Consider the following 13,758-nt stretch of genomic DNA (forward strand, 5'->3'; position numbering starts at 1 on the left):
CAGTTCCAGCAACCGTTCCTTATGTTTTAGCCTCCAGTCCCCTAATCATCTTTGTTGCTCTTCTCTGTACTCTTTCTAGAGTCCAGCATCTTTTTTACATCGTGGTGACCAAAACTGGATGCATGGTTTCAGTGCTCCCTTGCAAGTTTCATTTTTCTGAAAGGACGTCTATGGAAACCAGGCATTCCTCTTTCACATATAGAGAATGTGTCGCTGAAGCTAATACAAAAAAAAAATTGCATGCCCAGATTTAGTCCTGGAGATGCAATTTTATTTTCTGGTCTCTGGTCATCCTTATTTGTAGCTTTCCCTGCTTCTTTGCCCCTCTCATCCATGACTAGACAGAAGGAACCATTGCTTCCCTTTAGACATGCATTTTTGAAGACTGTCTCCATGCAGATGGAACAAGCAAGCAAGCAAGATGTAACATTTTATTGTTGCACTTCTGCACCTGTTCAGAAAAAGATTCAGCCTGTGTATCAGTGGTTGAAGAGAAAAATAGAAGAGCCAGATGATCCTCATTTTACTGGAGAAGAAACAAACAAAGAAAACAAGAGGTTCACTCTTACACCTGATAGGCGGTCAAACAGCACAGAAAGAAAAGACATGACCCAGGACTCAGATTCTGATTTTGACTCTGAAAAAGCTGAACTAATGGTATGTCAGCCTCACCAGACACCAAGCCAGGAGTCAATCAATAAGAATAGAGCTGGAAGGGACCTTGGACCCTGCTTGGACCTTGGACCCTGCTTCTAGTCCAAACTCTTGCTCAAGGAGGAGACCCTATAACATTTCAGACAAGTGACTGTCCAGTCTCTTCTTAAAAATCTCCAGTGATGAAGCATCCACAACTTCTGAAGGCAAGCTGTTCCACTGGTTAATTGTCTTAACTGTTAGGAAGTTTCTCCTTAGTTCCAGATTGCTTCTCTCCTTGATTAGTTTCCACCCATCATTTCTTGTCTTGCCTTCTGGTGCTTTGGAAAATAAGTTGACCCCCTCTTCTTTGTGGTAGCGACTCAAATACTAGAACAATGCTATCATGTCCCCCCTAGTCCTTCTTTTCTCTAGACTAGCCAAACCTAAATCTTGCAACCATTCTTCATATGTTTTAGCCTGCAGGCCTTTAATCATCTTAGTTGATTTTTGCACTTTGTCCAAGTCTCAACATCTTTTTTGTAATGTGGTGACCAAAACTCGATGCAGTATTCCAGGTGTGGCCTTACTAAGTCTTTATAAAGTGGTAATAATACTTCATGTAATTTTGATTCTATACCTCTGTTTATACAACTATAGATTGTACTAGCTTTTTTGACTGCTGCTGCACACTGCTGGCTCATATTTATATAATCATCGTCGTCGTCGTCGTAGTAGTAGTAGTAGTAGTCCTAGTGGATGATCCGAAATGGTATAGGGTTTCCTGCCTGAGCAGGGGGTTGGACTACATGACCTCCAAGGTCCCTTCCAACTTTAGTTGGAAGTAGTAAAGTTGGAAGGGACCTTGGAGGTCATGTAGTCCAACCCCCTGCTCAGGCAGAAAACCCTATACCATTTCGGATCATCCACTAGGACTCCAAGTTCCCTCTCACAATTATGTTTTTGAGCTAGGTTTCACCTAATCTATACTTATACCTTTGATTTTTCCGGCCTACATGTAAAACCTTGTTTTTCTTCACATTAAATTTCCTTTTTTGGATTTTTTTCTTCAAGTCTGTCAAGATCTTTTTGGATCCTGAGCTTGTCTCCTGGGGTGTTGGCTATTCCTGCCAGCTTAGTGTCATCTGCAAATTTGATGAGTTCCCCTTCTATTCCCTCATTTATGAAGATATTGAATAGTACTGGGCCAAAGACGGAACCTTATGGTACTCCACTGCTTACTTCCCTCCATGTAGATGTAGTACAATTAAGGGCAACTCATTGAGTATGGTTAGTCAGCCAGTTACAAATCCATTTGGTGGTGATGCTGTCTATCCCATATTTTTCTAGCTTACCAAGAGGTAGGTTGTGGTTTACTTTATCAAATGTCTTACTGAAGTCTAAGTATACTATGTCTATGCTGGTCTGCTAATTCTTTGTCAAAGAATGAAATAAGATTGGTTTGGCATGACCTGTTTTTAACAAACCCATATTGGCTTTTAGTTATAGCTTTATTATGGTACAATGGTTCTGAGATAACATCTGCCAGCTCCTTCAGAATTCTGCAAAGTAACCCACCAGGACCCAGTGATTTATATGCATCAAGATCACATAGGTGTTCTCTAACCATTTTCTGTCTTTTACACTTAGGTTTTTGATAGGTTGGGCAATATTTCCTTTTTGCGTTAAGACTGATGCAAAGAATGAGTTAAGCAGCTCTGCTTTCTCTCTACTGCCTGTTACTTCCTTGCCATCTTCTCTCTTAAGTGGACCTACTGTTTCCTTTGACTTTTTCCTTGTTATTTATATGCTGAAAGAAACATTTTTTAAAAATATCTTTGACTTTTGTTGCAAGTCTTTGTTCATTCTGAGCCTTTGCTTTCCTGACTTCATCTTTGCAGATTCGGGCTGTCTGCTGATATGCTGCCTTAGTTATGTGTTCCTCTTTCCATTTTTTTTGTACTTGTCCTTTTTGTCTTTCAGTTTATCAGAGAGATGCAGTTAGTCTTCAGTCCCATCAAGAACCCCTCATTCTGCTGCTTCTCGTGGTTCTCTCTACTCAAGGAGTCTGGGCTGTACTCCAAGCCAAATGCTCCTTGGCTCTGCAGAGGGATGAGGTGGACCCAAAGAATCATTACAGGCCAGGAGAGCTTTCCATTGGTGGCATCATCTCTGCAACCCAGGCTTTTTTTCAAATATTAAGTTTCAAAGAACCTCCTTTGACTCAAGTATTGATGTAAGTCAATCTTCCTATACTGCATTAGAGTAACTCCATTTCCGAGTTTCACCTTCCACCATTTCATCATTTGGGAATCTATCTTAAACCCAGCAGCTGATAAGCCTCTTTTGAAATTCTTAAATACAATCATCAAGCAGGGATCTTCTGTTTTTCCTGACCTTGAAGAACAGACATTTTCTTTGATATCCTCTGAGGAGAAGTAGACTGTAACTCTTCCTTGCCCTATAAAAGGGTCAAAATAGAAACAAAATGCAAAAATGCTATACTTTTTCCTTACATTGAAAATTTGATAGCCTCTCCCTCCATTTTGGGGGGGAGGGAGGTACAGGGGTTTTCATGGATAATAGGAAAGAATCTCATACCTGCATGTATTGTTTTTCTGAATTCCCTTGTCTGAGATTCCTTTCTTAAACTGATGTCAAATACTCTAATAATTTGAATGTAAATTAAGACTCCACTTAATGACTTTAGACAGCAGGCATTAAAATACAAACATTTGCAGCAATCAATAATGTATTGGCCTTGTTAAAATTACAGCTCTCAGTCTCCGTGGGTTTTTGTGTCTGAGTGTGCACTTAATGATTCTATATTTAATGGGGAAAATAGATCAAACAACTCCAGTATTAGAAACTAGAGAACATAATTGTAGAGAAAAAGAAAGCACATTAAAGTCAGTCTGCAATCTTAGGCCAATTCCAAGGATATTCATGAGAATAAGAATAAGCCAAAGAATAACCCAAAGCTAAAAATATATACATTCCTTTAGGCCTATATATATTTGGGGAGACCTCTTAGACTTCAGAGAATAGAAGCCATGATGTTCAACCTCTGGAACATCCTGTTCCCTGGGATGATTGGTTGGTTGAATTTTAACTGAATTTTAAATGTTTGATTCCTAGTTATTGTTTTAGGATTTATGTAGTACTTTAATTATATGACTTTAAGCTGCCTAGAGTTGCCTCAGCAAGGTGGGTGGCATAGGAGTTTATTAATTAATTAAATAATTGAAACTATCCATTAAAATATATTCAATGTACAAAATCTGTTTCCCAAAAAACACTTGGTTAGTGCCTTTGAAATATAGTCGGATATCTTTTATTAATGTGTTTTATTGATTTTTATCATTTTATGTTACATTTTTTTCAGGTTTGCTCTAACCTATTCAGAATTCTTGAACTAAGGCATATTATAAGTATTTTTGTAACAGATTAAACAAAACATTCTTTTGATTGATTTCTGTATGTTTAATAAATTATCTGTACAGAATAAAAGGGGTACAATACTGGAAAATCCTATCCTTCATTTTTGCCCTCCAAGAGATTAACCAGGATTCCCATATCTTACCCAACATCACCCTGGGTTACAATATCTATGAAAATTATTTCAGTCCAGGGAAGACTTCAGATGCTTTGCTGGACCTGCTTTCAGATGGGGAGGCCAATATCCCCAACTACAGTTGTGGGAAACAGAGAAACACAGTGGCTGTTCTTGAAGGGGCTGAAACTGGCTTCTCCATCCAGATATCATCTATGTTAGAGACCTACAAAATCCCACAGGTGAGTCTTTGCTGGGACGACCAGTTTTAATCATACAGCTTTCAATGAGATGTCTTCCCTTGTATATGAAGACCAGAGTTTGTTATGGAAATGATTGGTCTTTAGAATGATACTTCAGGTTATCCAAAAGGAGGGAAGCAATAACACAAAATATCTGCTCTTGCCCTGTTCTAAGTTCAGATTTGGGAAACATTTTTCTAGGACAAAATATTCTACACTTAAGAAGCAAGTGGAAGAGAGGCGATGCATGAATCAATGGGGAAATACAGAAGTCTTCACTTCAAGAAGTGGAACTAACCCTTCATTAGAGACAGAATTGATGTCTTACATCTGTCATGGGTCTCAAATAAAATACCACTTTTCCTTCCTTTTCAGATTAGTTACAATTTTGTTTCTCAGATTCTGATGGATAAAACTGGCTTTCCTTTCTTCTACCCAATGCTCCCTGCTGAAGGATTCCAGTATTCAGGGATGGTCAAACTGGTCCTCCATTTCAGGTGGACTTTGGTTGGTCTGCTGGCTCCAGACACTGACCAGGGGCAGAAATTCATGACAACATTGACTTCCATGCTGATAAGCAATGGTGTTTGTCCAGTTATATCACAGACATTTTTGCCAACTACCTTCGAGATCTTAATAAGTATTCCTCTATATCAAAACTGGAGACAAGTGAACATCTTTCTTTATGCTGCAGAGTTTGACTCAATTGGCACTGGAATAGCACTTTTATATCTAGTACATCAAAATATTGAGGAAACATTTGCAGGAAAAGTCCTGGTGACAACTGTCCTCTGGGACTTACAAATGTTTTTCGCGGAGCAGGAATTTCCCTCTGAATTCATTCAAAGCATTCTTTCCTTTCTTTTGAAGACAAATCAAATGACAAAATGTGGTGGGCATATTCAGTTTTACTATTCCATTAGACGTTTTGCAGAAAAATCCTTCATGTGCTCCTACACCAAGGATGCCTTTTCTGTGAAAGTCTGGAGACGGTGCAGAGAAAGAGAAGAACTTGAGGTTCTGCCACAATATGTGGTGGATCGGATCCTGTGCTTAGACAATCATTTTATTTACAACACCATCTGGGCTGTGGCACGGGCCTTATATGCAGCCTATTTGTTCAGATCCAAGAGGAAAAATATAGAAGGTGGTAAGAGCTTAGAAGCACCAAGACTGAAGGCTTGGCAGGTATTTCTTGCTGTTATATGCATCTCTCCTGCAGCTAAGAATCCATTTGGTAGTTGTAAGAATTGGGCAGCTATTCTAAAAATATCATTTATTCTGAGGAGAAATTAATTGAAAGCCAACTTTCCATTTATCTTCTTTTTTGCATTCCTTCACTCCTTTCCCTTCTTTGGACACATATTATCTTTTAAAATTAGTTTTCAAAAAGGAATAATTACAAAATCCGGAAATTCTACATAATTGTTTCTCTATCACATTTCACAGTGTTTGTCCAGTTTATATATAAATAGTAAGTTGATAGGGGTTACAATTCAATGCTGATTGATTGTCTCCTGAAAAGGAGACTTTCCATGGAAATCTGGAGATCTTATCTAAACTTTGCATTTTTTTCTTCCATTCCAGCTTCATCCCTTCCTTGGAAACTCTGAATTTTATAATAAATCAATAGAAGGAGTATATCTGGATGGGAAGGGAGAACTAACAGTGGATCTGGACATTTTCAATTGGCTGTGTCACAACACATCAATCAATAGAGTGATGTTTGGCAGCCTAGAAAAACAGGGATCCCTGGATTTCAACTTCATGGTCAATCCACATGGTGTGGCAAAGATCAATGAGCTGAACAAGGTGGAGAAATTCTTTATTTCAGTTTTTGTGAACAAGATAAAATAAGATAGATAAGATAACCTTTATTGTCATTTTTTTACTGTGGGCACAATGACACACATCAAAAATGAAATTTAGTTGCCCGCTCTCAAACAAGATTGCTTTCTTGGGAGAGAATGTGGTTTTGAATGTCATCTACATCATCCAAGAGAAGCAATAAATTCGTTGGGTAGATATCAAGCTGTCTTTAAGAAATATATCTTTATCTATTTAAGGAAACTATTTGCTAGTCATCTCAGAAGTGAGGAATGTTTGACCTAGGGTATGTTTGGTTTCTTTCCCCAAAGAAAAAAAATGCATTAAACTTTATCTTTAGCAATTTATCATGTAAATTTAGAACCTAGACTAAAATGCACATGTACAAAGTATTAGGAAAAAAAGAATGGAAGCAACATGCAAACAAGCATATTTCTGAGCTCTTTATATAAGGTTTGGAGATCACCAAGCTCTCTCTCTCTTTTTCCCCTTTCTGAAAATTAATTCATAAATCATTTTCTGGTCTTCCTTCCTTTGTTCAGCCCCTGCCTCCTTCCAGGTGTGTGGAAAGCTGCCATCCTGGATTCATGAAGGTGGCTCAGGAAGGGAAGCCCATCTGCTGCTACGACTGTCTTCCCTGTGCAGAAGGAACCATCTCCACCACCGAAGGTGGGTGACACTAAAGTAAAGGGGAAACTTTCCTTTTCAGGAAGACCACATACCCCAAAACCATGGTGGCGAACCTATGGCACGCGTGCCACAGATGACACGCAGAGCCCTCTCTGTGGGCACCCGCGCCATTGCCCCAGTCCTAGGGCATTCACTTCATTGCCCCAGTCCTAGACTCATTCACTTCATAAGGCCTTTTTTTCCTACCTTGGTGCCTCCTGGGTCTGAATATTGGGCAGCCTTTATTGGGTAAACTGCAGCCTCTTCTTGGGCTGTGTACTATAATTTCAATACTCACTGGAAGTTTGTTGGCGTGCATCAGATTTAACTGATTTAATTGCTTCCAGTAATTCAGTGGACTTACGGTGACCCCTCAGAGCACCGGTCCTTGATTGTGACACGTTTATTACGGGTACCAGGCACTCCCATAGCGTGCCTGTAGTTGCCCGTTGTTGCATCAGTACCTGGGTCACAGGCGCTCCCAGCTGGGTTTTATAAAACCTTTTTGCTTTAGGCCTCCATGCCCGTGTGCAAAAAAAAATGGTTCAACCAATCAATCAATTTCAACTTCTCGCGGAAAAAAAAAGATCTCTCAAAGTTGGAATTGATTGATTGAACTTTTTAGTCCCACCCAGTCTGCCGTTACCACTGCAGCCACGCCCACCCAATTGGCCACACTCACCCAATGGGCGACACCCAACCAATGGGCCATGCCCACCTGGCACCCGACCATACATAAGTGGGTTTTAGGTTGCGGTTTGGGCACTCGGTCTCTAAAAGATTCGCCATCACTGCCCCAAAATATTCTATGAGGGCATTTTGATCAGCTTTTTAGCAATTCACATATTTCTAATATGTATAATTTTTTTCCTAGTAAGTGATAAGAAATCACCCTGGAGGTTAAAGTAGGAACAGAACATTAAAAAATATTGGAGCAAAGATATCTTAATTTTAACAGGGAGATTCCCTCTGATCCTTTGTTTTCACCACACGTTTCATGCTTAAAATTACTAGAAAAGTGAGAGATTCCAGAGCATGTCATGTATTATATCAGGTGGAAGCAACCATTATTCTGCAGGAATCTCCCCACAATGATTGCCTTCAATTTGGAACAGATAGATAATGTTCCATGGCAGTGGTCCCCATTCTTTTTGGCACCAGGAACTGTTTTGGCACCAGGGACAACTTTTCCATGGACCAAGGGGGAGAGGAGTACACAAACTACATCCCTCGCATGTGCACTGTATAGTACGGTTCACATTCCTATGAGAATCTAATGCCTAATGATCTGAGGCAAAGCTAAGACAGTAGCTGCAAATATAAATGAAGTTTTGCTTGCTTGTCCATTGCTCACATCCAGGTGTGTGGCCTGGTTACTAACAGGCTATGGACTAGTACTGGTCCACAGCCCCGGGGGTTGGGGACCCCTGTTCCATGCAGCTTAGGAAGGGTTCAATGCAAAGAGCAACTAAGATGATTAAAGGCCTGCAGGCTAAAACATATGAAGAATGGTTGCAAGATCTGGGTTTGGCTAGTCTAGAGAAAAGAAGGACTGGGGGGGACATGATAGCATTGTTCTAGTATTTGAGTCGCTACCACAAAGAAGAGGGGGTCAACTTATTTTCCAAAGAACCAAAAGGCAAGACAAGAAATGATGGGTGGAAACTAATCAAGGAGAGAAGCAATCTGGAACTAAGGAGAAACTTCCTAACAGTTAAGACAATTAACCAGTGGAACAGCTTGCCTTCAGAAGTTGTGGATGCTTCATCACTGGAGGTTTTTAAGAAGAGACTGGACAGCCACTTGTCTGAAATGTTATGGGGTCTCCTCCTTGAGCAAGAGTTTGGACTAGAAGACCTCCAAGGTCCCTTCCAGCTCTATTCTGATTGATTGACTCCTGGCTTGGTGTCTGGTGAGGCTGACATACCATTAGTTCAGCTTTTTCAGAGTCAAAATCAGAATCTGAGTCCTGGGTCCTTTCTTTCTGTGCTGTTTGACTGCCTGTCAGGTATAAGAGTGAACCTCTTGTTTTCTTTGTTTGTTTCTTCTTCAGTAAAATGAGGATCATCTGGCTCTTCTATTTTTCTCTTCAACCACTGATACACAGGCTGAATCTTTTTCTGAACAGGTGTAGAAATGCAACAATAAAATGTTACATCTTGCTTGCTTGTTTGTTCCATCTGTATGGAGACAGTTTTCAAAAATGCATGTCTAAAGGGAAGCAATGGTTCCTTCTGTCTAGTCATGGATGAGAGGGGCAAAGAAGCAGGGAAATCTACAAATAAGGATGACCAGAGACCAGAAAATAAAATTGCATCTCCAGGACTAAATCTGGGCATGCAATTTTTTTTTTTGTATTAGCTTCAGCGACACATTCTCTATATGTGAAAGAGGAATGCCTGGTTTCCATAGACGTCCTTTCAGAAAAATTGAACTTGCAAGGGAGCACTGAAACCATGGTCCCAACCTTTTGCTCATTTCAAGAAGCTTCCTCAATAGTTGGCAGCCCAGCCAACACGTCAAGAGGGGAAGTCAGCACCGTAAAAAAAAGAACAGGTTTTAAGGTAAATGTTACTCTTTTTCTTTTTCAGATGCAGAAAAATGCAGCAAATGTTCAGAAGATCAACATCCAAATGACAATCGAGATCACTGTATCCCCAAAATAAAGACTTTCCTATCCTATCAAGAAAAAATGGGGATCATCTTGACTTCCATTGTTTTGTTCCTCTCTTTCATCACATGCTTTGTCTTGGGAACTTTCATTAAATTCCAAGAAACTCCCATAGTCAAAGCCAACAATCGGAACCTCTCTTATACCCTTCTAGTTTGTCTCCTGCTTTCCTTCTTCACCTGCTTCTTGTTCATTGGCCAGCCAAGGAAATCTACTTGCCTGCTTCGACAAACGGCTTTTAGCATCATCTTCTCTGCTGCCATTTCTTCTGTCTTAGCCAAAACAATCACAGTGGTGCTGGCTTTCCTGGCTACAAAACCAGGGAATCAAGTGCAGAGATGGCTGGGAAAAACTTTGATTAACTACATCATCCTTTCTTGCTCTGGTCTCCAAGTTGCATTCTGCAGCATCTGGTTGGGTGCTTTCCCCCCTTTCCCTGAGTCTGACATGCACTCACAATCTGGAGAAATCATTCTACAGTGCAATGAAGGTTCTGTCACCATGTTCTATGGTGCCCTTGGCTATATGGGCTTCCTAGCTGCCATCTGCTTCACAGTGGCTTTCCTGGCTAAAAATCTCCCTGGAGCCTTCAATGAAGCCAAGCTGATCACCTTCAGCATGCTGGTCTTCTGTAGTGTTTGGGTGTCCTTTGTGCCCACTTACCTGAGCACCAAAGGGAAGTACATGGTGGCCGTGCAGGTCTTCTCCATCTTGGCCTCCAATGCAGGACTTCTGGGCTGTATCTTCATGCCCAAGTGTTTCATTATTTTCCTAAGACCAGATCTGAATACAAAACAACATGTGATGTCAAAATAAAATAGAAAAGGCCGTTTGTGGAAGACATATGCCTAAATATCAGTTAATAATTCTGATAGCCCTTTGACATTTTAATGTCTCCTTCCCCTCAAAAAAAAAATCCCCCAGCAAGTTGATTTTTTTCCAAGTTGTGTTAAAAAAGGACTTTCACTTTTTAATAAATGTGATTTCCCTTTTTCTCTTTACAGTCAAGTGTAAAGAGAAGAATGTGAATTAGTGTGAATGGTAGTCATAGTTTCCAAGCCAGGTTGCAAGACATGGATATTTGAGGGGCTCCTACAAAGATGAGGGGGTCTAACTATTTTTCAAAGCACCAAAAGGAAAGACATAAAACGATAGATGGAAACTAACCAAGGAGAGAAGTAACCTAGAAGTAAGGAGTAATTTCCTAATGGTGAGAGCAATCAAACAATGAAATGGCTTGTCTTCAGAAGTTGTGAGCGCTCCAACACCGGAGGGAGGCTAGACTAGAAGATCTCTAAGGTCTTTCCCAGCTCTATTATTCTATGTTCTTTGTTCTAAGCATTAGGGCCTACCTATTGCTCTGCCTGTAGATTTAGCAGACAGTGAATAATAGACACTCATGCCCTTTCAGGGACCTCCTTGCTCAGAAGTTATTCCTCTTCATGAGTGGACAGAAGGAGGAAATAATCCCTCCAGATTGAGAATCCTGCATGCCATCAAAGTGCCTCAACCCTACCAGGATTCTATTTGCAACTGAATAAGGATGGGATCTCATCATAGCAACATGATGGTGGAAATTCTTTCCAACTCTGTATTATGATATCTCCTTTGAGAAAAAGAAGAGGTCTAATGTATGACTTCATGTGTCTGACCTGAAATTCCCTCCATGGTTGGCAAGGAGGATACAAACTCCTGATCAGATCTGTTCTGGAGGTTGAAGCTACCCAGCACAAACCAGCTCTAGCAGTCTGAGAAGGAATACCATTGGGCAGCCAAGCAGCTATTATAGCAGTAGGATCCTCGATTTCTCTCTGTATCCTAGACTAACAAGTTAATCAAAAAATGTAATGGGAGGCGGGAAAGCCTAGCAAAATGTGGCAAAGAGATGCTGCCTATGGAACAGTGAAATAAGAGGCAGCAAAGCCAAGAGTTTCATAATACAGCAAAACAGTATAGGAAGGGACCTTGCAAGTCTTCTACTCCAACCCCTCTGCTCAAGTAGGACAGCTTTTACCATTCTGAACAAATGGCTATCCAATCTCTTCTTTAAAACCTCTGGTGATGGAGCACTGACAACTTCTGAAGACAAACCATTCCACTGATTAATTGTTTTAACTGTCAGGAAATTTCTCCTTATTTTTAGGTTGGATCTCTCCTTGATTAATTTCCATCCATTGCTTCTTATCCTGCTTTCAGATGCTTTAAAGAATCAGTTGACCTCCTCCTCTTTGTGCAACCTTTAAAATACTGAAATACTGCTATATGTCACTCCTAGTCCTTCTTTTCTCTAAACTAGCCATACTCCTTAAAAATTGGAACCCTGTTATCATGTTACCCCTAGTCCTTCTTTTTATTAAAGTAGACATACCCAATTACTGCAACTGTTCTTCATATGTTTTAGCCTCCAGTCCCTTTGTTGCTCTTCTTTGGACTCTTTGTTGCTCTTCTTTGGACTCTTTCCAAAGTCTCAACTTCTTTTTATATCATGGCAACCAAAATTGGGTGCAGTATTCCCAGTGCATTTTGAATGAAGTTTCTAATATTAGGTGTCCATTTCAAGTCCTGGTGTCAAGCATGGGAAAATCAGGAAATCAAGGCAGTTCAAATGAATATAAAGATTTATTGCAAGCTTATGCAGATGTCAACACTGCAAATACTGTATATTCTTGCTTTGACAATATGCAGAACTGTCTGGTATTTATATAGTTAAACCAGCAACTGGGAAAGAGGGAGGAGCATAAGGATAGCTCGGGAGAAAGAAACCAGAAGTAAATCACATCTTCCAAGTTGATTGGAAGATGTGAACCATGACCCTACAATAAGGGAGTGGGAAATGCTTGGAATGTTATGCGTAACGGAAGAGAAGCCAGACCTAAGCATTTTCCACCATGCTGTACTGACGTCTCTGTAACCTTAATAAATGCTTTTAGGAGAAAATATGCCTAAAAGTCCTTTTAAGTGTTTCGTTAATCAGACACATGACAGCAGAATCTCTACCAGAATCTGAACTACTAATGTTCAAAACTAATCAAAGAGGGAAGAATTAAGGAGAAACTTCCTAACAGTGAGGACAATTAACCAGTGGAACAGCTTGCCTTCAGACGTTGTAGGTGCTTCATCACTAGAGGTTTTTAAGAAGAGACTGGATAGCCACTTGTCTGAAATAATATAGGTGTCAACGCTGCAAATACTGTATATTCTTGCTTTGACAATATGCAGAACTGTCTGGTATTTTTATAGTTAAACCAGGCAACAGGGAAAAAGGGAGGAGAATAAGGATAGCCCGGGAAAAAGAAACTGGAAGTAAATCACATCTTCCAAGTTGATTGGAAGATGTGAACCATGACCCCAAAATAAGGGGGGGGAAATGCTTAGAATGTATATGCGTAACGGAAAAGAAGCCAGACCTAAGCATTTCCACTATGCTGTACTGATATCTCTGTAACCTTAATAAATGCTTTTAGGAAAAAATATGCTTGAAAGTCCTTTTAAGTGTTTCGTTAATCAGACACATGACATCGTGCTTAGGTCTGAACTCTTTTTAAAATAATCTGGGGTCCCGAACTCCATCCACTGCCTCTAAGCTTGAGAGGTCTGGTAAAGATTCGGGGAAATCTCATCATGGAGAAAGAAAGTTTGTCTGAGGCCAGCCCCCTGGCTGCAACAGTTTCCCTGGGGGGGGGGAAGCGACAGCCGGCAAGCCGGGGGAGAGAGGAATCTGGCAGATTTCCCAGCTGAGAGAAAAAACATCAAAAGCAGAAATGGTGAGTCACAGTCCTGAAGACGGAGGGAATCCCAAATTGAGGCTTTTGCAGCAATGGGCAGGGTGCCCCCCCCGATAGATGATCAGCAGCAACTGAGCTTACCACAGCTAATAGAGGCCTTGCAGCAGCTTGAGGTGATGCAAAAGCCAAGAGAGCTACAGCCGTTGAGCTTGCAGATGAGGGAGGCCCAGCATGTCCAGCAACCATTGAGGGGCCTACAGCAGCAGAGGGCATCACCACCCCCTGCAGTCCAACAGCATAATACACCGCTACAACCCCCACTTGCACAGTCACCATTGGGAGGCCTGCAGCAGCAGGGGGCACCACCAGCCCCCGCTGCCCAGCAGCAGAGAGCCCACCAACCATGGGATTGGCAGGCAGGATGGGGCCAACTGCAAC

At 40.8% G+C, this 13,758-nt stretch overlaps 1 protein-coding gene across 1 annotated transcript in view; it reads left to right on the forward strand.

The window, feature by feature from the left end:
• LOC107290738 (vomeronasal type-2 receptor 26-like) overlaps positions 1-10,411 on the forward strand; it is an 11,149-nt gene extending 738 nt beyond the window's left edge. The window contains exons 2-5 of the mRNA XM_029284806.1: positions 4,201-4,428; positions 5,392-5,616; positions 6,798-6,924; positions 9,516-10,411. Coding sequence (XP_029140639.1) covers positions 4,201-4,428; positions 5,392-5,616; positions 6,798-6,924; positions 9,516-10,411 — 1,476 coding nt within the window. The remainder of the gene's footprint in view (positions 1-4,200; positions 4,429-5,391; positions 5,617-6,797; positions 6,925-9,515) is intronic.
• The last annotated feature ends 3,347 nt before the right edge of the window (positions 10,412-13,758 follow it).

The sequence above is a fragment of the Protobothrops mucrosquamatus genome, unplaced genomic scaffold (genome assembly GCF_001527695.2).
Source record: "Protobothrops mucrosquamatus isolate PMUCROS unplaced genomic scaffold, P.Mucros_1.0 scaffold962, whole genome shotgun sequence".
NCBI classification, from domain to species: domain Eukaryota; kingdom Metazoa; phylum Chordata; class Lepidosauria; order Squamata; family Viperidae; genus Protobothrops; species Protobothrops mucrosquamatus.